Raw genomic sequence first — 27,821 nt, forward strand, 5'->3', positions numbered from 1 at the left:
CCTAGCTAAGAAATAGTTGCAGACCCCATGGTCACGTGGGTCAGATTTCTGCTAAACTGCCATCTCATCCATCAGAGGTGTCTATCACTGTCCATCAACCTCTGTCCCTTTCCTTGCCCTATTTTTTTTTCATTGCTGTTGCCATCACCTGCCACTTTCCATAATTATTGCATGTCCATCATCTGTCTTTCTACTTAAGAACACATACTCTTTGGCAGCAGAGTTTTTAATTCCTGTTGTGCATGGCTGGATGCCCGGTGGCTGGGATAGAGTGAGGCTTGTTAAGTATTCTCCACAGCTGAGGAAATGATAGGCAGGCAAAAGACAAGGCAACAGAGCTGCAGCACACAACGCCACCTCCGATGAAGCAAGGAAATTGGGCAGCTGGGCTTCTGCTGAGCACATTGGAGGAATGCAAAAGAAGCAACAAAATGAAACAAACCCCAGAGACAAAACAGGCATTGTTATTAAAGACCATGTGTCCAAGGAAAACTTTGTGAATTGGAAATTATTTTATGAATAACAGTAAGTATCCCAGTGGAAGAGAGCAGCATCCCTGTTGCGATAGTGACTTTCATACATCAACTTGACTAGAATATAGGGCGTCCAGATATTTGGTTAAATACTATTCTGGGTGTGCCTGTGATGGTGTTTCTGGATGAGATTAATATTTGAATGAGTAATGTCTTTATCAGCTTGGACTGCTGTAACAAAAATACCATAAACAGTGTGGCTCATCAATTATAGAAATACACTTCTCACGGCTCCGTGGGCTGGAAGCCAGAGGTCAGGATGCCATCATGGTCCAGTGTCAGTGAGGGTCCACTTCTGGATTGTAGTCATCTGACTCTCCCTGTGAGGAACATCACAGAAATAGAGTGAGCTAGCTCTCTGGCCTGCTCTTACCAGCTCTACTCTCATGCTTAATTACCTCCCTAATGCTCCTCCTCCAAATATCATCATATTGATGATAATAGTTCAGCGCATTAATCTTTTTTTTTCATTGTACTTTAAGTTCTGGGGTACACGTGCAGATCTTGCAGGATTGTTGCATAGGTACACACACGCCATGGTGGTTTGCCGTCTCCATCCCCCGTCACCTACATCAGGCATTTCTCCCAATGTTATCCCACACGCAACATACTCCAGTGTGTGATGGTCCCCTCTCTGTGCACATGAATCTTTTTTCGAAGGGGTCTCAAAGACTCAGACCCTGACAGATAGAATGAGTAAAGCAGGTTGCCATCCATGCGCTGGGCCCCAGCCAGTCTGTTGGAGGACTGAATAGAACAAAAGGAAGAGCGGGAGAAAAATCTGCTCTTTGCTGGAGCTCAGATATGACTCTTTTCTGGCTGCTGGACTGAGAATCACACCATTGACTCTCTGGCTGTTGGGCCTGTGGACTCAGATTAGAACTTCTCCCAGCAGCTTTACTGGGGCTTCAGTTCACAGAGGGCAGATCGTGAGACTCATCACCCTCTGTTATTGTGTGAGCCAATTCCTTAAAATAAATCCCACTCTGTCTTTCTCTTTCCTGAGACCACAGGCAATACATATATATATAGAGAGAGAGAGTAAGAGAAAGCTAATATACCTGGTTAGATCCAAATGGCCCATGAAGGTTGATATGGTTTGGTTGCATCCCCATCCAATTCTCATCTTGCGTTGTAACTCCCACAATTCCCACATGCCATGGAAGGAACCCCATGGGAGGTGATTGAATTATGATGGTGGGTCTTTCTTGTGCTGTTCTTGTGATAAGTGAATGAGTCTCACAAGATCTGATGGTTTTAAAAATGGGAGTTCACTGCACAAGCTCTCTCTTTACCTGCTGCCATCCATGCAAGACGTGGCTTGCGCCTCCTTGCCTTCTGCCATGACTGTGAGGCCTCCCCAGGCATGTGGAGCTGTAAGCGCATTAAACCTTTTTCCTGTATAAATTATCCAGTCTTGAGTTTGTCTTTATTAGCAGCATGAAAATGAACTAATGCAAGGTTAATAGGCCATTGAATCATTGGATAGGTGTAGTACTTTTCTTCTGAAGGAAAAGCAAGTCTTAGAAAAAAAATTAGCAATTCATTTACTGATGAAAAGGTAGCCACTGATCATACATGAATAATAGCACCTCACTGTGACTCAATACTGTGACGCATATACTTACATATTAACTCTATAGTAAATTCTGTGTCAGTCCCCTTGCATAGTCAATAGTCACCAGCTCCAAGTTAAATAAATCTCTAGCTACTAGAGCAAAGAATGGGAGGCAGAATTGGCTACACCAGCATAGCAAATAAAGAAGTCACTGGTCTCAAATCCAAGTGTAAAAATTAACTACTTTATTTATTTATTTTTATTCATTTATTATTATTATTATACTTTAAGTTCTTGGGTACACTTGAAGATTGTGAAGGATTGTTACATAGGTATACACATGCGATGGTGGTTTGCTGCATCCATCCCCCTGTCATCTACATTAGGTATTTCTCCTAAAGTTATCCCTCCCCAATTCCCCCACCTGCTGCTATCCCTCCCCTGGCCCCCCCACCCCTCTAACAGACCCAGTGTGTGATGTTCCCCTCCCTGTGTCCATGTATTCTCACCGTTTAACACCCACTTATGAGTAAGAACATGTGGCGTTTGGTTTTCTGTTCTTATGTCAGTTTGCTGAGAATAATGGATTCCAGCTTCATCCATGTCCCTGCAAAGGACATGAACTCATCCTTTTTTATGGCTGCATAGTATTCCATGGTGTATATGTGCCACGTTTTCTTTAGCCAGTATATTGTTTATAGGCATTTGGGTTGGTTCCAAGTCTTTGCTATTGGAAACAGTGCCACAATGAACATACATGTGCATGTGTCTTTATAATAGGATGATTTATAATCCTTTGGGTATATACCCAGTAATGGGATTGCTGGGTCAAATGGTATTTCTATTTCTAGATCTTTGAGGAATCTCCACAGTCTTCCACAATGGTTGAACTAATTTACACTTCCACCAACAGTGTAAAAGTGTTCCTATTTCTCCACATCCTCTTCAGCATCTGTTGTCACCAGATTTTTTAATGACTGCCATTCTGACTGGTGTAAGATGGTATCCTGATGTGGATTTGATTTACATTTCTCTGATGACCAGTGATGATGAGCTTTCTTTCATATATTGGTTGGCTGCATAAATGTCTTCTTTTGAAAAGTGTCTGTTCATATCCTTTGCCCACTTTTTGATGGGGTTGTTTTTTTCATGTAAATTTGTTGAAGTTCTTTGTAGATTCTGGATATTAGCCCTTTATCAGATGGGTAGATTGCAAAATTTTTTCCTATTCTGTTGGTTGGCAGTTCAATCTAATGATAGTTTCCTTTGCTGTGCAGAAGCTCTTAAGTTTAATTAGATCCCATTTGTCTATTTTGGCTTTTGTTGTCATTGCTTTTGATGTTTTAGTTATGAAGCCTTGTCTATGCCTATGTCCTGAATGGTTTTGCCTGGGTTTTCTTCTAGGGATTTTTATGATGTTAGATCTTATGTTTAAATCTTTAATCCATCTGGAGTTAATTTTTGTATAAGGTGTAAGGAAGGGGTCCAGTTTCATCTTTCTGCATAAGGCTAGCCAGTTTTCCCAAAACCATTTATTAAATAAGAAATCCTTTCCCCTTTGCTTTTTTTTGTCAGGTTTGTCAAAGATCAGATGGTTGTAGATGTGTGGCATTGCTTCCAAAGCCTCTGTTCTGTTCCACTGGTCTATATCTCTGTTTTGGTACCATGCTGTTGTGGTTATTGTAGCCTTGTAGTAAAGATTGAAGTTGGGTAGTGTGATGCCTCCAGCTTTTTTTTTTTTTTCTTGGGATTGTCTTTGCTACACATGCTCTTTTCTAGTTCCATATGAAGTTTAAACTGTTTTCTTCCAGTTCTGTGAAGAAGGTCAATGGTAGCTTGATGGGGATAGCATGGAATCTATAAATTACTTTGGGCAGTATGCCCATTTTCACGATGTTGATTCTTCCTTACCATGAGCATGAAATGTTTTTCCATCTGTTTGTGTGCTCTCTTATTTCCTTGAGCAGTGGTTTGTAGTCCTCCTTGAAGAGGTCCTTCACATCCCTTGTTATTTGTATTCCTAGGTATTTTACTCTCTTTGTAGCAATGGTGAATGGGAGTTCACCCATGATTTGGCTCTCTGTCTGTTATTAGTGTGTAGGAATGCTTGTGATTTTTGCACATTGATTTTGTATCTTGAGACTTTGCTTAAGTTGCTTATCAGCTTAAGGAGATTTTGGGCTGAGATGATGGGGTCTTCTAAACATACAATCATGTCATCTGCAAATAGAGACAATTTGACTTCTTCTTTTCCTAATTGAATACACTTTATTTATTGTTCTTGCCTGATTGTTCTGGCCAGAACTTCTAATACTATGTTGAATAAGAGTCGTGAGAGAGGGCACCCTCATCTTGTGCCAGTTTTCAAAGGGAATGCTTCCAGTTTTTGCCCATTCAGTATGATATTGGCTGTTGGTTTGTCATAAATAGCTTTTATTATTTTTAGATACATCCCATCGATATCTAGTTTATTGAGAGTTTTTAGCATAAAGGGCTGTTGAATTTTGTTGAAGGCGCCTCTGCATCTATTGAGATAATCATGTGGTTTTTGTCTTTGGTTCTGTTTATGTGATGGATTACGTTTATAGATTTGCATATGTTGAACCATCCTTGCTTCCCTGGGTTGAAGCTGACTTGATCATGACGGATCAGCATTTTGATGTGCTGTTGGATTTGGTTTGCCAGTATTTTTTTTAACGATTTTCCCTCAATGTTCATCATGGATATTGGCCAGAAATTTTCTTTTTCAGTTGCGTCTCTGCCAGGTTTTGGTATCAGGATGATGTTGCTCTCATAAAATTAGTTAGGGGTTATTCCCTTTTTTGTATTGTTTGAAATAGTTTCAGAAGGAATGGTACCAGCTCCTCTTTGTATCTGTGGTAGAATTTGGCTGTACACATATGTGGACCTGGACTTTTTTTGGTTGGTAGGCTATTAATTGCTGTCTCAACTTCAGACCTTGTTTTTGGTGTATTCAGGGATTCAACGTCTTCCTGAGTTAGTCTTGGGAGGGTGTAAGTGTCCAGGAATTTATCCATTTCTTCTAGATTTACTTGTTTATGTGCATAGAGATGTTTGTAGTAATCTCTGATGGAGTTTGTGTTTTCTGTGGAAACGATGGTGATATCCCCTTTATCATTTTTTATTGCATCTATTCAATTCTTCTCTCTTTTCTTTTTTATTAGTCTGGTTAGCGGTCTATTTTGTTGGTCTTTTCAAGAAACCAGCTCCTGGATTTATTGATTTTTTGAAGAGTTATTGTGTTTCTATCTCCTTCAGTTCTACTCTGATCTTATTTGTATTCTGCTAGCTTTTGAATTTGTTTGATCTTGCTCCTCTAGTTGTTTTAACTGTGAGGTTTGGGTGTCCATTTTATATGTTTCCTCACTTCTTATGTGGACATTTATTGCTATAAATTTCCCTCTAGACACTGCTTTAAATGTGTCCCAGAGATTCCAACACATTATGTCTTCATTCTCATTGGTTTCGAAGAACATCTTTATTTCTGCCTTCATTATTTCATTCAGGAGCAGGTTTTTCAGTTTCCATGTAGTGCGGTTTTATGTGAGTTACTTAATCCTGAGTTCTAGTTTGATTGCACTGTGATCTGAGAGACTGTTATGATTTCCATTCTTTTGCATTTGCTGAGGAGTGATTTACTTCCAATTATATGGTCAATTTTAGAGTAGGAGCAATGTGGTGCTGAGAAGAATGTATATTCTGTGCATTTGAGGTGGAGAGTTCTGTAGATGTCTACTAGGTCCACTTGGTCCAGATCTGAGTTCAAGTCCTGGATATCCTTCTTAATTTTCTGTCTTGTTGATCTGTCTAATATTGACAGTGGAGTGTGAAAAGTCTCTCGCTATTATTGTGTGGGAGTCTAATTCTCTTTGTAAATCATTACGAACTTGTTTTATATATCTGGGTGCTCCTACAACGGGTGCATATATATTTAGAATAGTTAGCTCTTCTTGTTGCATTGATCCCTTTACCATCATGTAATGCCCTTCTTTGTCTCTTTTGATCTTTATTGGTGTAAAGTCTGTTTTACTAGAGACTAGGATTGCAACCCCTGCTTTTTTTATTCTCCATTTTCTTGGTAAATCTTTCTCCATCCCTTTATTTTGAACCTATGTGTGTCTTTGCACATGAGATGCATCTCCTGAATACAGCACACCAATGGCTGTAGAACAAATACAGGGACAAGGGCCCTCTGGGATAAAGTCTGTGCACCTGTGCTGGGGGTTTTCTGCCTTGCTCTTCTGTCCCCACAGTTCACACTTTGGGTGAGAGCAGGGCTGGGCCTCTTCTTTAAGACAGGCTGTTGTGAATTGCCTTCTTTCTCAAAGAAGGGTTGCCTCAATTCAGGCAACCCTCAGTGCTGGGGGCTCGTAAAAATATCTTAAGCCAGATTGTTAGCTTGTAAATACTCATGAAAACTTCTCCCAAAACTTCATCTACTGTGAATTTGCAAATCGTATTTTGAGAAGGAAAAGTGGAATGCTGTTTGTTTCTTTCTCTTTGACTTCCTGTGCTGGCAGTCATCCAGGCAAGGAGTGAAGAGGAGCATTGCTCATGAGGAACTCCATGCTTGATAACCAATGTTTTACGTGCCTTACTTTAGTAAAGATGCAACCTTTACAAACAGGCACTGAAGCAAGACACATTTCAGGATAGCAGGGAGTTGACACATGCACTCTCAGAGCCTCAGTGGGCTGGGGTACCTACCCCTAAATCCTCATTTACCAGCTACTGAACCTCTCAGCCTTTCATTTTTTTGATTTTTAAAAGAAGGACACTAATATATATAATTCATAGAACTGTTGTGAGATTGAGCTGGGATGAGTAGAACTCAAGAGGGTCTGCAAATAGTAAGTGCTTAATAGATGTTAACTTCTATTACTACCTGGTTGGGGTATACCTCACAGCTCAAGAAATGTGAATTCCCCAGGATTGAGCCACAGGCCATGGGAGGCAAGAGGTCGCCTATCTCCCATGAGAATTGTACGTGACATACTCTAAAGGACATGGGATGCTCAAGGAATGGTGTGACTTTTCCAGGATTGAGCCACAGGCCATGGGAGGTAGGAGGTCACCCTAGTCCCAGCTGAGGCACTTTAGCAATGTGTTATTTTGTAGTAAGGAAGGACCCAGTAGAAGGCTTCTGCCAGTTTTCTCAGGGGAGCATGTCAGGAATATCACAGGTGCCTTAGCCAACTTGCATTTTAAAGCAATTAAAAACGATGAGGTTGAGCAGGAGGAGGCATGATAGCCTTCTTCAATTAACTGGAAGATTGTCAGGTGCAAAGGAAGTAGACTTCTCTGTGTGGCTGCAAGCTCAGAACTAGTGTGTTGGAGTAGAAATCATAAAGCAACACATTTCAGCCCAACTTTGGACAGAACTTCCTGGCAACTACAGCTGTCAACCAGTGGTCTGGGTTCAATCATGGTAGAATGTTATCCAATTGAGGAATGGCTTGTTGAATGAGCATCAATTAGAAATGGTAAGTAAGGAATTTTGCATTGGCTGATGGGAGGCTGTGCCCACGACTTCTAAGTCCAACCCCTAACATTCCTGATTTCACAGGCATAATCCAGTTATGCAGGGGACTTAGGAAACATGGTGGTCTTATACTTGGCTTTTTTTAGATAATGCAAAGCAAAGCAGGTAAATGTTTTCTTAATATATATGAATATACATACGAGTATGTTTGTGTACCTTAGTCATTCTGCATGTTAAAATGTTTGAATCTATTTTCTTTTTAATGACTACTTACCATGCTCCAAGGTCATCCTTTTGAGCAAGAGTTCTAATTAGTGACATAGACATCACAAAAAAAGCTAGACATTATCTGAATATATACAATTGCCAGCTAAGAATTTGGAAGTTGTTATTTCAAATAAATTCCTGATTTTCTAGTCACAATCTGTTGCTCTTCACTGTCGAGGAAACATCTAGCTCTGCCGTGGAAGGCGTCTTTGATAGTGGGTGAAGGACGTGGGAGAGGAGAAAGCTGCAGACATGTAGGGGCATGCTTCTGTTTGGTTTGTCTCATCAAGCTTAGTTTCTCTTATGAGAATGGCATCAATCGTGGGCTTTTGTTTGATAAGTGTTGCTTCTGGGGATTCTTCTTGCATTAGGAAATACGTGTGATGGAGAAATGTTACTCTCCTCCACACTGTTGCATTACAGTTGATGGCAAAATCAAAGGTATGCATAGTTATGATGAGGATTCAGATTCGGATCAGCTTTACAGAGGGCCAATCTGCAGCTTGCATTACTAATGTTACGTATGTATTAGCTCAGGAAATTTATTTTTCAGCACAGCATTTTATTGTTTTGCAGGGAATGAATGTTTACAAAAATCTTGTCTACCATATGTATAGTGCTATGCATACGGAGGGCATTCCGTTAGTAAGAGTTTGATACTGGAGATTTCCTTTTCCTTCTAATTCACAAGGCTGTGGACATTCATATATTTAAGCTCTCTTAAAAAAACAAACAAAAACCTCTCACATTTACCTCTAATATGTTTAAGGTTAGGGAGGATCCAGGGATAAAATTTAACTTTTTGATCTTACATATTTATCATTTGCCTGCTCATCTGATGGCAAGCAGAGATAGTCAAAATAAAAACATATTTTTCTTTACCAAGTATTTTTTTTTTTGAGACAGAATCTCACTCTCACCAGGCTGGAGTGCAGTGGCACCGTCTCAGCTCAGTACAACATCTGTCTCCTGGGTTCAAGCGATTCTCCTGCCTCAGCCTCCCAAATAGATGGGACTACAGGCATGCACCACCACGCCCAGCTAATTTTTGTATTTTTAGCAGAGATCAGGTTTCACCATGTTGGCCAGGATGGTCTCAATCTCTTGACCTTGTGATCAGCCCACCTCGGCCTCCCAAGGTGCTGGCATTACAGGCATGAGGCATTGCGTCTGGCCTATCCAGAGTTTTAAAGATAAAACCATGAGTACACTTATCACTGTGTACACAGTATGTGAAGTTGCAGCCCTGAATGCGTTCCTTCCCATAGCAGAAAGAATCCAAACACGTACACATAAACACACATGCACCACTGTGTTTTGCCCAGCACTTCTCTTTTCACGAGGGTGTGTTTTTAGTGAGTGTGCATTTGCATTGTTGCTAGAAAGACTCTGAGGGCCAGGGAAGCTCCCTGGGAAGCCTGCGGGTCAGCACTCCGTGCTGCTGGCTCCATAATCTGAAGCCATCACTGCAGCACCAGGGACTCCCTACACAGTATCTGAACCTTTAAAATTACAGAATGGACTTTGAGTTAGCAAGTCATCATACAACATTTAACATTTGATGTCTTCTTCTATCTGCTAGAAAATGAGTGAAGCAAACAAAACACATTAATTCAATGTACACTTGGTGCTTTCTAGGCAAACAAGGCCTGGAGTGTTTTCAAATGATCTTTTGTGAAATGTCTGTTATCGTCCCCAAAAATGAGCAAATGATATACGTGAAAGATGATATTTAAAAAACTCTGTATTCAATTATTCACACCAAAGGATATCCATTAAAATTATGAACATTTCTAAATATATTTCATGTATCATACATATATATATGTTATGTGTATAATTACATATCAACAAAAGAATTCTTGTTGCTCTAACCATGTAAGTAAAACAAAGATTTTGCAATATAACACTCATATATGCATATATACTGGCTGTTTGAATTATGAATTTATTTACAACTTGCCTAGATTATAATAAATGATTACTGTTCTATTATACAAACGTAACAGTAAATGTTTTTTTAAATACAAAGACTGCAAATGAATACATGAAAAAATTACACACATGTACAATATTTATAATTTATAAATGCAAAGTTAAGACCTCTTTAAATTATTGCACTTGCGCATTTTACAAAGATTTTTGTCATACATACAAAATCATTTTTTAAAATTTACTAACTTATCAACTATGATAAAGTTAGATACTGTTAACTTGAAATTCTTTCTTCTTCCAATAGAGAGCCTACTAAAATTCTGGACACAGGTTCATTGACTTTACAAGCCGTTTCTTTATGAGCACTGTATTTTTGATGGTGTGTAATCTGTATTACTCTCCAACAGTTTTTGGTCAGCAAGATTATCAACAGCAAACTCTTAGATGCCTTAGCTACGTACAGACCTAGGATCTCTCTTGTTCATATGTTCATGTAAAGAAAGCCGTTTTGTCTTCTCAGAAAGAATGACAGTGCTTCATTTGTACAAATTTTGGTAACTATTTCACAGTGTGTTGGGCAAGCATGTAATTTCAAATAGGTAGGGGTCTAGTATACAAACACCTTCTCTGGGTAAGTCTATTGCACTCAGCTTGCACACGAAATGAACACATAGCATATACACCATACAACAGATCATATGGAAAATAATATTCCTATATGTCACTTACATAGGCTATTTGTGATACAGCATAGGACTGGGTATTAAGGTGACCAAAGAAAAAGACGAAGGCTGTAACACCCATGATGTCATATTTTAGTTGGGCTAGAGTATTAGATAATACTTTTAGAACTTGCAATAGAAACAAAACCTTTCTACTTAAACTTTCACAAATATGCAGTACCTCAAAAATATCAGATGAAAGCTGAAATGTGTAAACTGACTTCCCTACTTAGCAACCCTGGATTCAGCTGTAAGTTTCCACCTTGGTCCTGAGGTGACATTATCCTTCACCCCACAGGGCCATGCCTGGCTCTTCTTGCCATTGGTTACTTTTCTCCCACTGGCAGGAAGGGGCAGGCGGGCTCTCCATGGCTTCGCAAGCCCTACTCTCCATTGCTGGGTTGAGAAGAGAAACATTAAGTGAGGACAGCATTGCTTCTTTGGATGTTAAATGTGTTTCTTGGGTAACATAAATGTCTTTCTCTTTGTTCTATCTTCTTAATTTAGAACCAGCACACTGCTGACACTTTCTTATTTTTCTTGCCATTTTTATCATATAAAATGCATCCAATGCTTCAGACAACCAACTATTCCATTGTAAAAAAGACAAAAAAAAGTGTGCACTGCATTAGATATTACTAATTTAAACGTAATATAAATAGCTAAAGAAGTCAGCAATATGTGTATTGGCGAAATACTTATGCACATGTAAAAATCTCACAGCCATGCGCTGAAAGCATGGGGAAGCTGTAACAGACAACATATTCGGCTGATTTACATTTTATAGTAATTTAAAAATCAGAGCAATACTTGCAATAGAAGAGATCTACTATAGTGATTAAATGAATATAGTCTTTAAAGAATTAAACCCTAAATAAAAAAGTGTAGAAAGCAAACATATGTTTGAAATATGTAGAGAGAAGTGATTTTAAAAATCTAAATCATGCTTAGGTACTGGAAACCCCCCAAAATCACATCATAACCAATGTCACAGTCCTTTGAAGTTCTTGCAGAAAAGACTGAATCTGAACAGTTCGTTGGTTATAGTCACCAGGGTATTTGTCAATGAAGTCAAATAAAGGATAGAAATCTGATGAAGAGAGAATGGTCCTATTCATCCAACTTGATAAAATGAACTGTAGATGAGTGCCTATAAATGTTTTCAATTACAGTTAAGCAAGAAAAGCAAAATAATAAATACAAGAATGAAGTAGTATAATTGCAGTATTTAAAATAAAGGCACAGGCCAAGGCATGGTGAATAATTTAGTCCTATTAAAGCTCAAACCTTAATTTTGAGTTAAAAGACCAGAAACACAATACCCAAACCTAAACCTATTAAAAAAAAACAAACAAACAGGTATCTAAGGATTTGTGCATCTATTTATATCATGTACAAACATGTCTCGTATACACGAATATATCAGTAAAGAAAAATTAACTGAGATTTTACAAAATGAAAAAAAATCTAAAAAGCATGCCAAATAAGAGGAAACCTATACTGAACAAATCTAGTTTCCAATTCATTGCTTTTGTTGTGGTGAGAACAAGTCATGTGGGGCACCCCTGTAAACATCTGTACCTTCCTTCCATTGAAGAGTCAGGAATGGGAACAACTGTCTCTAATATTTTGGTCTATTTTGCAAGATGGGTTTTTCATACACCTCTTAGAGAGAAGCACAGGTGGGAAATGGATCAGAGTCCCTGCCCTAGTAATAGGGCTGTTTTTCAGAATTAGCTTCCACATCCATTGCATTTCCTTTGACCTTTTTCTAATTAATTAATTCACATTGCCTGAATTCAATATTTCATGTTATTGGCAGGCATTTATGTTTCCAAGGACATTTTTAGCTAAAAACCATATTTGCTATGTCCAAAAGATAATGGAATAATTGCATATGACTATAAAACTTGTCTATTACAAACCAATGTAGCCAATATAAATTTCTGCAAACTTAATATCCTGCATATCCTCGTAGCTGGTTACTAAATTTACACTAGGTGGAAAATTTGGCACAATACACAATACGGCCTTAATAAGAACTCATCAAAACTGTTGTTAGTAAAAACTATCTCTTGGCTTCTGGTGTCATATTTTTTCTTTTAAGAAAAGATCTGGGAAAAAGACAAGAAATATAACTCAGATGTTTGTCTGCTAAACACATCAGACAAAATACAAAAATATTCCTAACTGCATGTTTTTCAAAACAAATTATTAACTAAATATTACTGCATCCTGGGTCCCTTTATTTTACGTACATCTGTGATTACTAAGTAAATCTTACACATGGTAAAAGCAATATTGACAGTTTATATCAAAATACAGTCTTTCATTCAAGCTGTGCTTCTATTATGACAATATTTCACAAGAAATTAACCAACCAGTAAATCCAATCACATTCCTTTGGGAAACTGTTCAAAATAGAGATTACATAATACACTTGCCTATAATAAATTAAGAGAATTTTCTGTAATCATCACCTAAAACTACAAAAGTAGCCATGAGAGTCCTAACTCCATAATTATTTTCTATGTTAAAAAACAGAATTCATATATTCTTTTAAAATTTTTGTAATTAAACAATAATATTAAATAACATATCCTTTCCCAAGTTAAATTAGATGACCAAATTAACTTTTGTGAATTAAGTTGTTTTTCGTAGAATCCAGCTTCATAAATTTGTATGCAGAAAAATATGTAACTTGTTCAAATTCAATATGAATACACTAACAAAAAATGACACTTTCTTGTCAACTATCAAGTAATATGTATTTTCCATCAAGCAAAGTCATTATTTTTAAGGAATGGAAGAACCAGCTGATTTATATTTTTTCCGACATTTTTGCTTCTCTCTTCCTCTCTTTCCTTGTCTCATGTGTGTATCATATATACACGTATGTATATGTCTACATACATATGAGTGTGCATCCTATATACATCTATGTGTGTGTTCTACATATATTACATCCTTCCATATATATATGTGTGTGTACACATCTAGCCACAGTGGTATTTCTCTTTCTTTAGTTATTACATTTTATGTCATAGTGTATAATTAAAATAGCAAATGGAGCTCCATGTAGGGAAGATGGCAACTTTCAGAAGCCCAGAAGAAAACTGAACACATAGTGTTAATTTTAAAATAAGAACAGTGCTTATGTAGAGCCAACTCTGCTACGGCATAAATAAACCATGTTGTAGAAGCCTCTGATTTAATCTTGCACAAACCAGGCTCATCTGAACAAAATGCCTATGGTATTAAATATGTAGAAGCATTTTTTCAATTTTATTTTAATAAAAGTGATATTCCAGTTTCCTGCCACGTGAAAAGTGAGTAAGTTATCTGTTATGATTGGCCTGTCACTTCCTGAGTGAGTCTCTGTCTGATTCCTTCAGGTTAGAACAGGGTTGGAGGTTACTGTGCCATTGCGCTAAAAATCTCTGAAGTATTAATATGCACCAGAAGTGACTACCTTATAATCTCCGTAGGAAGGGGTGCAGAGTATTACTTTTGTATTGTTCAAAACACTTACACTGTATAGTAATACTAGTCAACCAAAAAGCCATATAGAAGAAACCACAGGTTTCTATGGAGTGATTTGATCTGTGAGAAGAGTAAAGAGAACGGAAAGAAGGTCCAACATGATTGTACTACTTCCTGCTTCTGTTTCTGTGCTATGGACAGAAAGCTCATGAAATATGACCATGCAGCATGTCAAAAGAGATAAATGAGAGGTGAATGCAGCAGGTCAAAGTAAAATCACAAAAGACACATTTTATGGTTTGATGTTTAAAAAAGAAATGTATGGTACTTTAATTAAACAATGTTACGAATAAACCTTTCATTGTGAATATGAGTCTAAAATTCTGCAATGACACAAAGTGAAAATATAAAGAAATCATTATGAAAAATGTACACTTTATATCCATAAGAGTTGTCTGTTAAAAAAATTGACAATGCCTTGCTTTTATTTTGTTCTTTATGCAAAGGGTTCAGTAAAATTGCCAAGACATCAATGAAAAAAAATTTTTAAATTGTCATCTTTTGAACTGATACCTGAAGTTCTGAGATTTGTTGTAACATATACCTCATCTCTTAAGGTCTATTTCTTTTAGTGTTAAATTTATTCATCTCAGCCCTTTAGTTTGAACTTAAAAGAATATGTTTAGTCTGTCTAACTAAATTCATGAAGCTCTGAAAAAAGAATTTGACGTTTTCTCATCGCTGCTTACTCTGTAACCTCAATGACATTTGTCCTGAGGCTGTAGACTACAACTCGTTAATTACAAGTAGGTCACACATGAACATTCACGATAGTAATGTGTAAAAATTCCTATTTATAACCAACAACATCAAAACAACATTGATGTCAGAGCCCAAGTACAATACCATAATAGTACCATTTTCACTCCTTATTAGAAAGATACAATGGAAAATTACCCCTTCTGAAGAATTTTTGTCCATTTCCATTAAGGCCTCAGCAATATCAGCCTATTAGAAAAGGCTGGTTTGCAAGTCAAATGGAGTCACTTGGCCAGCTGATTCCTGAACATGGGGTGGTCCTGGTTGTTCAGTGTCTATGATGCCTCACAGAGGAGACTGGCAGGAAGTCCTTTGCTTGACTTATTTACTTGATGTTACCTTCTCGAAGAGGTTTGCACCCCAGTTACCAGGTGTAGGTGCCCCCCACCCCACCCCCCCCAAGAAAAGGAAAAAATGTCAAAGAAGCAAGATGAGAATCTGTGCGTGATCAGGGCTCAGTCTTCACATGCAGCTGCCTTCTGAGCCACGGAGGGGGATGAAATCCAAGTTGCAGTCTCCTCCCCTCGAATCACTTTTTCCCACTGACTGAGATTATCCCTAGGGATCAAAGATGCAGTTTCAGGTGAAGCTTATTAAAGGAGTTCTGGACTTTGTCTTGAAAACTAACCAAACAGTTCTGTGCCATAGCTCTGCACAGCGGCATTTTGTGAGGCCCTCTGACGGCTGATGGTCACTAGTGTGACACGGCCAGATGGGCTCTTGTGACGGCTGCTCAGGAAAGAGGCTCAGCAGCAGCAGGGGGTCAGGGGCATCTTGGCTCATCTGCTGTGGCCTGCAAGAGCAGCAGCAATGCTAAGGCTGAGCGTACATCCTTTCTTAGTAAGAAGGATGACCTTGTACAGGGAAAGAGCCCTAGGGTGTACTTCTGAGGAATCTGCAGGGTCTGGAAAGGAGGAGATGCCACAGCAGGTGGAATACTCGGTGACAACACGGACCTTCCTACTGAGAAGTGCCAAGAGTGTGTCTCCCTGGAGGGCTCTAACCTCCTCACCTTACCCTGGTTCTTATTCTGAACACTGTGTCATATATAAAGTCATCCTAAGTTACGCCTGGCACAAACTTTGAAATTTTCTTTTTACAGTAAAACTGTGCTTGTGCTCTGCTAACGCCTCACCCGAGGCAGCCTCACATCTCTAGTCCTCTCCTCTTTCTCTTGCGGTGTCTGTAGTTCAGGTGTCACGGGCACTGTCATCTCTAACTGCGTGATCACAACTACTGCACAACCATCTGACTCCACAAGGCTACCCCGGCAGGGCTCTTAGCCACTTTCAGGTGTAAAGTCACAAGGGAATCCTGGCACTAGCAAACACAAAACTCCTATGAGGCACAGTTTCAAAATTCTCTCAAATTTATTTTAGCAAACAGGCTAAGCCACATTCAGATAGACAAAACCCTAAAATATAACTGAAAAGTATGGCCCGTTTAACCTTTGTAACCTATCATCAAATATCATTTTTCCAGACCCTAGAAACTTTCTGATGTATTGGAAAAAGCCATACACTAATTTTGGTATGTTTCCTTGAACACCAATGATACATCGTAAACTTTTTAAGTGTTAATAAGATTCAAATGGCCGTGAAGAGATTCTGTGGTCCAGCCAAGTGTACTGCAGCAGGAGTGTGGCGGAGCTGTCCACACAGTGGACACTGTTCTCAGAGCTCCACTGGGAAGGCGCCTCCACAGCTCCCTGCAGTGCTGGGCATGCACAGTCAGCACTCATGCCCTGGCTTCCAAATACCTGGCGTAAAACACACAGGATTTCTCAACAGAAAGGACTTTTGAAGATTGCCTAGTTTTTTTAAACATCTTGGAATTTACATTGATATTCCACTTTCTCTTTAATTCTGTACACACTTTTATAACAGAATTCTCTCAAGTATCATCTGGCCTCACACCCTATATTTCCCATTATGACTTAGGCCTTTGTAGTATGTTAAGACATTAATAAATGAACCAGGGATTAAAGTCAATTAAGGCTCAACAAAACAAGGTGGGATGCTACATTCATCTCCACAGAAGCAGGGAGGAAGGAGAAACCATCTCTTGAATACTGTATATATAAACTTTTTAATATTGCTTATTGGTCTTGTTTGTTTTCCTTGAAAAATGTAAAAAAAATGTTTCAACAGCAGAAATTAAGAGTATATTAAGTTTCTGGTTTTGTGTAAAACTCCCTGGCCAGCGTCTGTCCTCCGCTCTCCCACAGTGCCTGCACTCCACTCGGCCCAGGCACAGCTGTGGCTAAGAAGTTAAAACATGGCCCCGAGCCAATTCACCTGGAAAGGACTCACATGCACAGCTGCTGGCTATCACCCTTTGACTTCCTCAGAGGGAATTCATAAAGTAAAGTGAAAATCTTCAAAACTATCCAAGGTTCTTCACTGAGTTCACTCTTAAAAAGGAGGAAGGAATAGGGAGAAATATGAATCTAGAAAATAACAGATGGCTTAAATGTCTTTTTGGAAGGAAAAAAAAAGACTTAAAGAGGAAGGGGTTATCCACTTAAGGTCCCCTTCTTCCATTAAACAAGAATCTGTGTGATTTTGTCAGCCTCTTACTGCACAGCATCCTGAATAGACGGGTCCTCCGCAAAATAATCATAAAAACATTTTCCTCCTTTTTGGTGTCTGAAGGACTTTATATGAATAGACACTCTTCACGGATGCATAGTGTACTGCAGGGACATACTGAGGCTGGCAGAGTCAGGAAGAGGGGGGCGCCCTCTTCCTCTTGCAGGACCCACTTCATCTGTCACTTCATAGAATGAGGCACCCCAGCCAAGGCCCTTCTATCCCAGGTCTGAGGACCTCCAGTGACAAGGTCCCCTCAGCACAGATGCAGCTCTCGTAAGGCCTGAAACCAAGCTGGCATTGCACGGAGCGCACAAACTCCCTTTCTGAAAGAAACAACTAGTACCCCACCCTGACTGAACGTAGGTGTAAGAAAGCAGGAAGGGTCCCCCATACTGAGGCAGAGACCCTCCCAGTCACTTGGCCATCTGGGTCCTGACTATGTCTGGCCCCAGCCCCCAGCCTGTTCCCACTGTCCCTCTTTTCAGAGTGCAGACAGAAGGAGCTGCCCAAGCACCCAAGATGCCTGAGGCTCATCTTTGAGGAGAATCGAAGCAAAGGGAATAAGTCGCACCCCTGCGGAAGCCAGGTAAGGAGGCCCCCGAGCCCCTGAGCACAACAACTCGACACCTAGACAGACACACAGCCCACAACACACCGATGGAGTAAAACAATCCGGTACAGATCTCAGGGTTTTAGAAAAATATCCGTACAGCTTCAACCATTATACATACCTGCATGCTTTAAGGAGAGGCTCCGTGGGAGGCAGGATCTGGGTGAGGGTGGTATAGCAGGGAATGGCTACGGCATTGTAGAACCCAAGCTGCCTCCGTGCAAAAACCACGGACAAGAAACAAAAGTGCACATTAGCGATTCTGGTGATACTTCTATTTCTTAAGTGAATGTTCTGTTTCTGAAGCCGAATTATAAGATTAAATGTTCTAGTTTTGCTGTACGTGATATTTGGGTTCCATGAATAGTATTAAAGAGCGTTTTTAAAAATGCATTCTAGAAATAAAACACGTAACGATTCAAAACATATTACAAAAGTTAATACCTGTTGAAATCTAAGACCCAAGTACATTAACTGACATTCTGCTAATAGATCGGCCAGTGGCTACTCAAGGCCTGTGCTTGTCTCCGGTGCCCTCGGTGCTTTCTTGCAGACACTGGAGCGTGCAGCCTGCTATTGCTCGGCGCACATGGCTCCTTCCGCCCTCGGGCTCAGGCTGCCCGCAGTGCGCTCTGCCCGGCTGCTACTCTTAGCTTCGGTGCCTTGTGTGGTCTCCCAATATTTTATTCATCCTTCCTGCCCTCTTATTTGAATTAAAATAAATGTCATTGGTTTTATCATCGTTCTTTCCATTTATTGTTCTTTGAATATATCAGATTTCAAAGTTTTAAAATCTGTAGTACTTTAAACAATTTTATTAGGAATTCTGGGTCACCATGTAAATAAATGACACTACCTCAGACCGGCCTACTGAAGACCTGATGTAAAAGATACACGACAATTAGCCAGAGAACACAGATTGTCGAGTCATAAGTTGCCGGCCAAGTGACTGCAGCATGTACAAGATAAAATGAGCTCTCTAGACGAGGTGACCCCCAATCGGTGACCACAGCTCACCGATTTCTCTAAAATACTGGACTTCACTGAGGTGCATTGAAGCATACAGAAGGCTCTAATTTACGTGGCTCCTTCTTGCTTTCTCCTGTTATAAAGTCTTTCGTCACAGCACTCTTACTAGAATAGCGCCTGTGTTATTTCCATTTTTAACTTTATGGCTTATGCAGAGGCTTTTTATTCTAATATTTAGCAGATGTCATGGAGCAGAAGATCCGAGAAAAGATATTCATTATTAGAAATTAGAGTAGTTCATTATTATGGCAAAAAATAATTTCACAGTAATCAACTATTTAGAAGCAATATGGTTGGTAAAATATTAACGGATTGTAGAAAATTTTATTTAAACCTTTCTTATTCTGTAAATGAAAATCAAACTATTCTAAAACAAAGTATTATCATAACTAAAAACACTAGAATAAAACTCATAGGCTAACAGCATCAGTGAGAAATTTCCAGCTATCCCATGCATTCTGTTGGGATGACTGTTAACTATTTGGATGGAAAATAATTTTAGATCTCTATCTTAAATCATATAACAAGATACATTCCAAATAAGTTAACAAATCAAACGTAAAGTCATAAAAAAGTAACGAAAGAAAATATAGGCAAATATATTTAATCTCAAGGTGAGAAAGAACTTTTCAAATACAATATGAAAAGCAGACACCAAACAGAAAGGACTAGCAGCTGTGACTCCATATATGGGAAAATTCCATAAAGAGTGGTAAAAAGTGACAAAAACTGCAAAATACACTTGCAGTAAACACGATAGGTATTCAGGACCCCTTTCAAATCAAGAAGGAAAAGTGAGCACGCCATCAGAAAAACTAGACAGGGGCATGAGTGGAGGCAATGCCCATTCATTCAGCCTCTTTGTTGTGCTGGTGCCCTCTGTGAGCTGTGGACGTGCCTAAATTTTGTATGAATTAATTTTAAATAAAGTAGGGAAATTTGAGAACTTATCAAAAGCCACCATGCTGTGGATTTTTGAAACATTTTCTAAACTTATCTGTATCATAATTATTTGCCCATGACTTCCTTGTTATGCCATTAGAAGATTAGTTAACAAAAATCATACCCTCAGAACTACATTACGCCACACATACACAGATGCAAAATAATGAGAAACAAGACCTCTGAAAACATTAGAAAAAAAATAAATTATGTAGTAAGACCTGAAAACAGGATAATGTCAACTTACGCTGAGACAAAACGCAAAATGTACTAAAATAGTAAGCATTATTTGTCAGAAAAAAATGGACCTGAATAAAAATCTGTAATGTAACTTTCCAAAAATATCTTTGTTTAACCAATGACAAAATATTTTCTGCTTGTTAAAAATATAACAACCCAAATTCATCCACCCACTCTACTTCAAGTCAGAAAAGAAAGCGTATTGACTGTAACGGCAGCTGTAGAAAGGAGTCACGGCAAAGGCAGGATGAATTCTTTAAATCCACAGAGATTTCCTAACATTGGCCTTATTGTCCCCAAACTCTGTCTAAATGGAGAAGGTTCCTGGTGGTTCTAGGCTGTGTCCCCTGAGCACTAAGTCTCTCCAGGCCACAAGGCAGCCGGACCCTCGGGATTTCTCTCTGGGCTTTTAGCCTTGGGAACAGAATCAGTGCTTGGAGGTGGTGGCCAAACCCAGATTAAAAGTATAAACTCTTTTAGAGTCTACTTTCCTGAGTGTCTTAGCAAGTGAAGGCTCATCTGAGTAGATGATTATTCCAGGGTAAACAGCTGTTCTTTTTCTAGTTCTCAGCTCCTATAAGGTACATTTCTAAAGTTTCTATATTAATCACCAGACCTACCTCGACTATCCTTAACATATTATAAGATGACATATGCTTTCCAATCATGTATGATTTGATGCCCACCTTAAACTATTTGACTTAAGCAATTACAATTTACTTTAATAATTCATACCTGGCCTTGTGGGACTTCATCCTTCTTGTCTCTGTCCATCATAGGAATAGGCTGTATTCCCAATTTCTTCATTTCATCACCCTAAAATAAATGGGGGGAAAATCATGCTTTCTCAAATTTCAAATTGTCATAAAAATTTTCATATTATATAATTATTCCCTTTACTCATTCATTTTCTTCAAAACAAATAATATTTGTGGTTGTTAACCCAAGGAAAAAAATGTCAAAATAATGAAAAACTTAATGTACCATTATTTTGTACTTTATCTTGATTTTCTCCACTACTGAATTACCAGAAGCCCAGCCATCATTACTGGTTTCATTTTGCAGAAGTTAGTGAAAAACGTGGTAATAAGAGGAGATACAGTAAACAGTGAGAAGAAACAATAATAACAAGATACACAATACCCTCCAGGCCCTTCTCTCTTTCAAATGACCTTCCAATGCATGGAACTCAGTGAAGTGTGGCTTTCCAGAGGATATTTACAGAGGAAGAAAAAGCAACAATAGTCTGCTAAAATGTGCTAGTAAGGACATAGAACAACTGACTACACACATCATCCAATTTACACTTATAGGTAATAGTTACTAAAGGTTCACTATGTTGCAGGCACTGAGCTAAGTAATTTGTAAATATTATTTCATTTAACCCTCATGAAATACTTTAAGATATCTTATTCCCACTTTACAGATTTTATAAATTATCTTGCTTTTTATTTGTTAAAGTTAAAATTTGCTACAATCTTCTTCCTTAAGATTTCCTATTTTTCCTAACTCCCCACTCTTCCCTCACATTTCTTTATTATTTTAGTTATGTTAGTCATGTTTTCAGAAATCAGAAGTACAGTCTAGAAACTTTCCCAGACTTGCTAAAATAGGGCCTACAAACAAATTACTATAACCATAATTAGGAATTTTTACATACAGGACCAAAGTACTCATCCTGACAAAGCAAAGCCACTTCCAGCACAGCTGCTGCTCCATTGTTACTGCTTTAATTAAAAATCAGTGGTCTCAAACTTTTTGCTTCTGTATCCAAAGTGAGAGAGACATACTAAGCCCCTTGCTCTCAAAGACCTGACACGTCAAACAAGACAGTTTTTCAAACAAACAGATTTGAATATGTGCTCAAAACAAAAATGCTAAAATGAAAAAGAACCCAGTGCGATGGACCATGCCTATAACGAGGGCTGAGCCAATCTGAGGCTGTAACAGAATGCAGAGGGCAGGAACGCGGTCCAGGCAGCGGCTGTGGGGAACAAAGACCCACATGACAGCAAGGGGCTGAGACAGGAAATATGCCTGCACAGGCAGTGGGCAGGGGCTGGCCACATGGGCTGTCCACACGGAGGTCGATTTTGGTCTGCATTACAGCAGAGGACCTGAGGCAGGGTACTGATGGAATCTGAATTATCATCATCCCTATCTGATAAACTGGCCTGAGGTTAAATACCAAGTGCCAAAGCAGACTTTTAATCTCAAGCAAACTGGCACCAAAGACCACATTATTCGTTATTTTTGCACAAATTCTAAAAGGTAAAGGTGCGGAATTCAGTTAGAAAGCTATGGTACCCCAGGTATGATTTGGTGATGATCATGAGGATAGAGAGAAAAGGCAGGACTTTATAGATACTGGGATCAACTGTTGGGACTTGGTAAATATATTTCTGCATCTTCCTATGGACTATGGTGAGGTCAGTGAAGACTGCGCCTGAGAACATGCACGGAGCCAAATCAACGTCTGTGGACTGAATAACCAGTGAATAATAGAAAGGGAAAAAATCTCCGTTACATATTGGTCACATTTTGGCATTAAAATCTCCAGCTTTTAATCCTGCACCTTCCTGTTGCTTTAAGTTGTCCTTTAACAACTGCACATTTTCCACATTCATCTAGAATATAGAAATCATGTTAGAATCTATAGTTATGCCTTTCTCATAGCAATCCTGTACCTAAACAAAAGGTGCATTTTTAGTATGAGATAAAAAGTTATTTCACAAACAGTGCAAGGTTTTTGCTCCTGCTGGCATTGCTGGAGAGATGGCTTCATGAATTTCCTTTTCTTTTTTAAAATGATCCTTACATGGGATTTATTTAAGTTAATATGTCAGCAACCACAGCTGCAGACTTCAATCTGGGGGAATGTATCAAACAACTCAACGTTTTCTTATCGTGTCATGACTTTTCTTTGCTTCTTGAGAGCTCTTCCAGCATCCTAGCATAACTCTATACAGGTGCCATGGTGTTATACGGTATGGTACTAACACAATGAAAAATATGCAAGAACCACAAGAGATCACTTTTTACTGTAGTAAATGATTTACTGGAGAAACAACTGCTCAGAGATGATTAGTGTCACAGAGTGTCTCAAGCACAGCATTTTAAGTGGATACTTGGAACACTTGAGTTCACCACAATAGCAAAAGGAAGTTGCTGCAAAAGTATTACAGTAGTGCCATATGTACTACAGTTAATTTCATGCAGTTACAATTTAATATGACATCTTTATGTTTGTTTCCATTTCTCGCCACAGTCTATAATAGTGTGTACATAAGTTTTGATAAACTTTAACTTATCTTATATTTGTGTGTATTTTATGGTAGTAAATGACAAAACAGACTAGTATCTACACATACTGTATACATTTATGGCATACCTAAATTAAATTTTTTCAATATTTCTAGGCCACTTTGTTCTGTATTTTTGTCACAAATCTCCAAAAAATCTTCCAATGTATTTACTGAAAAGTATCTGCATAGAAGTGGATGCACACAACTCAAACCTGTGCTGTTCAAGGGTCAACTGTACATCTACATCACTCTTCCTACGAGTCTGACGGTAACTAGGTTCTGACACATACACAATAAAATAAAGAGAAAGCTCATGCGAAACCATGCATACATGATGTGCAAGGCATTCTGGGAGAAATCATGCTAGCAGTATCATCAACTCAAGGCCTGTGATCTTCCTTCAGTAAAAAATACTTTGGCTTTACCATTATGAAGTAAATCAACATGATAAACTCTTCCCGCTAAACTTGTGGATGATTTGCTGTTTATGTTTTACATACATTCTTCCGTATGAGTGAGACAGATGATTGAATCTCCAGCTGCTTTGTCCTCCAAATTTACTTTTATTTCATCAAACCAGAAGAGGTACTCAAAAGAGTTATAGTTTTTTTCACAAAGTAATTTTTGAATATGCAAAGACCTAGGTATTTGTGACTCAAATGGATAGGAGAATTATATTCTACTTACTTACATACAATTCAATAAGCAAATTGAGCAGTACAATGCACATTACTGATAAATTGCATAATTCAGTCAAGAAAATGTGTTAATGTAAGTCATTTATGTGTTGTTTCAGGAGTATTACGAATTAACATTCCATACATTCTGAGGAACTCATAGTTTACAGGTGAGGTGACTATTGATTATATTTACATATTCTCAATTGAGGTGAGGTGACTATTGATTATATTTACATATTCTCAATGTCTATGGTGCAAAACAATCCTCCTGAATATTTAACTGCAGGTGGATATATCCCATATTATGGGATCCTCTGAGTACTTTGTCCAGTGCCTATCTAAAGTAGATGGCCGGTAATGCCTACTGAATGAACGAAAGATCAGTTGTTAAGTAAGATAGCTGTCACACTATTGTTCGGTGAATAAGCTCAGAGAATTAGACACATATGCCAGTAACGTGTAAAAGAATGATCATTCTCTCTTTGTATCTGCATAACGGCTAAATCCTTCAGTATATGATTCACAACAGTTTTCTAAAATAACTATCAACATGAACAACTAAGGTATTCTTAGCATCCATACATTTAATTTCTCTTATCTATGTTAATAAAAGAATCAAGGACATACCTCAGCCCAGAATTCTGCATATATATCATTTGCCGTCAATTTTGTAACAGGCCACAGTTTTGTCACAGAACAAAGATCACAGGCAGTCATCATCAAACCAATTACACGGTCTCTAGAACACAACAATATGACTGGTCAGCATAGCATTTGCACATTTATAATAAGGACTAGAAAGACTTTTGTATTTCAGGAGTGAAGCCTAAGTACGTATTACTTCATGAAGGAAAATGATGGCATTAAAGAGCACATACAAGTAACAGCTAGGACAGTGAATGGAATTAAAAATTAGTGTCATTTAATCACGAGAGTCACTACTATCATGTGTCCTATGAGGAATGCATCATATGTTCCCGTTGCCTCAATGTTACTGAAGAAATCAAGTATAATGTAGGCTCTGGCTAGGCTGTCATCTAAATCTCCTGGTATACATTTATGGCTATGAACCAGGCTTTCATTTTCATTGAATTTTGGAAATTTAGAGCAGGAAGGTATCTTAAGAGAAAATCTATCCCAATCCTTTCATTTTATATTAGGAAAGTCTGAGGTGCACAGATATGAAATGACTTTTCCAAGAGGACAGGGATTTGTGGCAAGGCCAGAGGAGGAGGTGGCTGTGAAACCTGCTCCTCACTTCCCCGTGCAAGTGTGTGCGCTGGGTGCAGCCTCCAAATACTGCGCTTCCCTTTAGCAGATATTCAACACCTGCCTTTCAACCAAAATGACTTTTCCCTTTTCAGCTGCTTGCATTCATAACTATGTGCTCCATGTCTGACTTTATTTTCTAAATATGGCTTGGTTTAATCTTCCCCCTTGAAGAAAAATAATAACTTTAAAAAATTCAAAGACCTATCCCCTACAATTTGAATAGATTTGGTCTAGTGATATGTGGCTATCTATGTGAAGTCTATACTTAACAGAATAATTAAGTGGTAGTAATTAACAAAGTTTAAGGTACAACCTTATCTTTTAAAAAGCAAATTACATAACTGTAAAAGACAAATTATCAACCAGATTACAAAAGTGTTTAATGAGTGAGATGATGCTTTTATTTCTAGCTCCCATCTCAGTTCTAATGAGTTCAAGCAATCCCTGCCGTTAACCACTGTCTCACCTCTTCTAGGTCTACATTCTGCACCTGTGGGCGTAGTCCTCCCCTAGCTCCTAGGCCTGTCTTAACCTGGCAGACAGCACATTAGCAGCATCTATCTGTCAATTTGGCAGAGACTCTGCTCTACTAGTGCTCTGAGCGTATCTCAGCTCAAGCTAAGATGTTGGGATACCTAGAATACCCTGATTCTTATATTACCATGAGTCACAGAGTTCTTTATTTTCCATCAACCCACTTCCTTTAGCCCGTTTAAGTATCATCTCTTTTGCCACCTTACCTTTCGTAAGGGCACATTTCGAGAGGGTTTCTGGTCCTGTATAGGTCAGACTAAATCACTTTACAAACATTGGTTAGACTTATGCATAACCTTCCTGTAACCCCAAACAGATGCCATGTGAAGATTCAAATCCCTTACTTACAGTGATCAGGGAATTATAAGATTTTCTTAATGAGGTACTTTCCAAGAACTTTGTGCCTTGAAGAATATTTATTTTTGGATTTGGACTTCTAAAGTAATACATATATGACTTTTTTTCAACAGGTAAATTCATTTAAACACAAACCAAATGTGAAAAACTACTGTTTACAAATAATTACTTCATATGTTTAAAATAATTCAATTTCATTCATTTATATTCACCAAAATAAGCAACACTTATCATGGTGAAATAATCTAATAAGCTTTATCTCAAAAAACCACTTTCATAAATCTGTAAAACGAAATAAATGTCAATGTAATTGGGCATTATAAAATACATGAAAGCAATTTTCTTGCTGGAAATTATTCCCAACGTAAAGTTGCCAATATAAGGATTGAAAGAATTGCAAAATAGTTATTTAGATTTCACTGTCAAAATTAGACAAAGCACAAAAAATAAAACAGATTAGAAATTTGGCATTAAATGTCTTTAATAAATATAATTACTCATTTTTTACTCCCAATTACAAACCTGTCAGATGGCCTTGGCAGTACAGGAATATTGATATTAATTGGAATCAACATTGTATTTCTATCCATGAACGGAATGTAGAACCAACTGCTAACTGGTACTGATACTTAATTCCAAACCTGCTGTAATAACCCACTGTGAAAGGGATCGCGTTTATGCTAAGTGTAGGCTTGTATGATCTCATATAACCTAGTCACTAAAAACAATGAAGTGAGAGCCCAACACTATGCCTATGATAAAATGATTCCTACTCACATCATTTCCGAAAGTTTAACTACAGTCACTTGTCCTCAAAAGTTCTGAATGGCTGAATGTATCAGGCAGTTATAGCAATGAACGAAATAGACCGTGTTCTCATAGCACTAATGTTCTAGTAGGGAAAGGCAGATGATCAAAGGTCAAAACTTTCATGAAGCAAGTGCTGGGTAAAAAATACACAGAGAGAGAGAGGGAACACCACGTGAAAATCTGTGAGGGAGGGCCAGCAGAGAGGGGTGCGTGTGAAGTCCTAATGTGGAAACAAGGAAGGCAGGTTTGAGGAACGAAAAGGAACGGCATTCTGGCGGAGACACAGTGAGTGAGGTGAAACACAGAATGGAGTTAAGTTTGGAAAAACAGGCTGGAGACAAGATAGGAGTTTAAGTTTCATTCCAAGTTTGATGATAAAATCTTGGTGGCTTTTCTCAGATAAGTGGCCTGATACAGGTATTAAAGAGAACTACTCAGGTCTGCTGGGTGGAGATGACTTTTAGACCTGAGAAGGGCCAAGGGCAGATTTGGAGTGGTCACTTAGGAGGATACTACGGTAGTTCAGATAAGAGGTGAGGGCAGCTTGAATTATGGTGACAGTAGCGGGATGGGGGAGTGGGAGGATTCCAGACATTAGAAGCAGAGCCAAATGCAAATTATTAACACC

General features: G+C 38.5%; 1 protein-coding gene across 1 annotated transcript; it reads right to left on the reverse strand.

The window, feature by feature from the left end:
• Nucleotides 1-9,587: 9,587 nt before the first annotated feature.
• LOC108298558 (cAMP and cAMP-inhibited cGMP 3',5'-cyclic phosphodiesterase 10A-like) lies at nucleotides 9,588-24,951 on the reverse strand. Its single transcript, XM_017521226.2, has 4 exons — nucleotides 24,848-24,951; nucleotides 20,971-21,051; nucleotides 18,146-18,234; nucleotides 9,588-15,378 (listed from the first exon to the last, which is right to left on the reverse strand). Exons 1-4 carry the CDS (start codon nucleotides 24,938-24,940, stop codon nucleotides 15,276-15,278), a joined length of 366 nt encoding a protein of 121 aa, XP_017376715.2. The 5' UTR covers nucleotides 24,941-24,951; the 3' UTR covers nucleotides 9,588-15,275.
• Between the last annotated feature and the right edge of the window lie 2,870 nt (nucleotides 24,952-27,821).

This window comes from Cebus imitator, unplaced genomic scaffold (genome assembly GCF_001604975.1).
Source record: "Cebus imitator isolate Cc_AM_T3 unplaced genomic scaffold, Cebus_imitator-1.0 Scaffold996, whole genome shotgun sequence".
In the NCBI taxonomy this organism is placed as follows: domain Eukaryota; kingdom Metazoa; phylum Chordata; class Mammalia; order Primates; family Cebidae; genus Cebus; species Cebus imitator.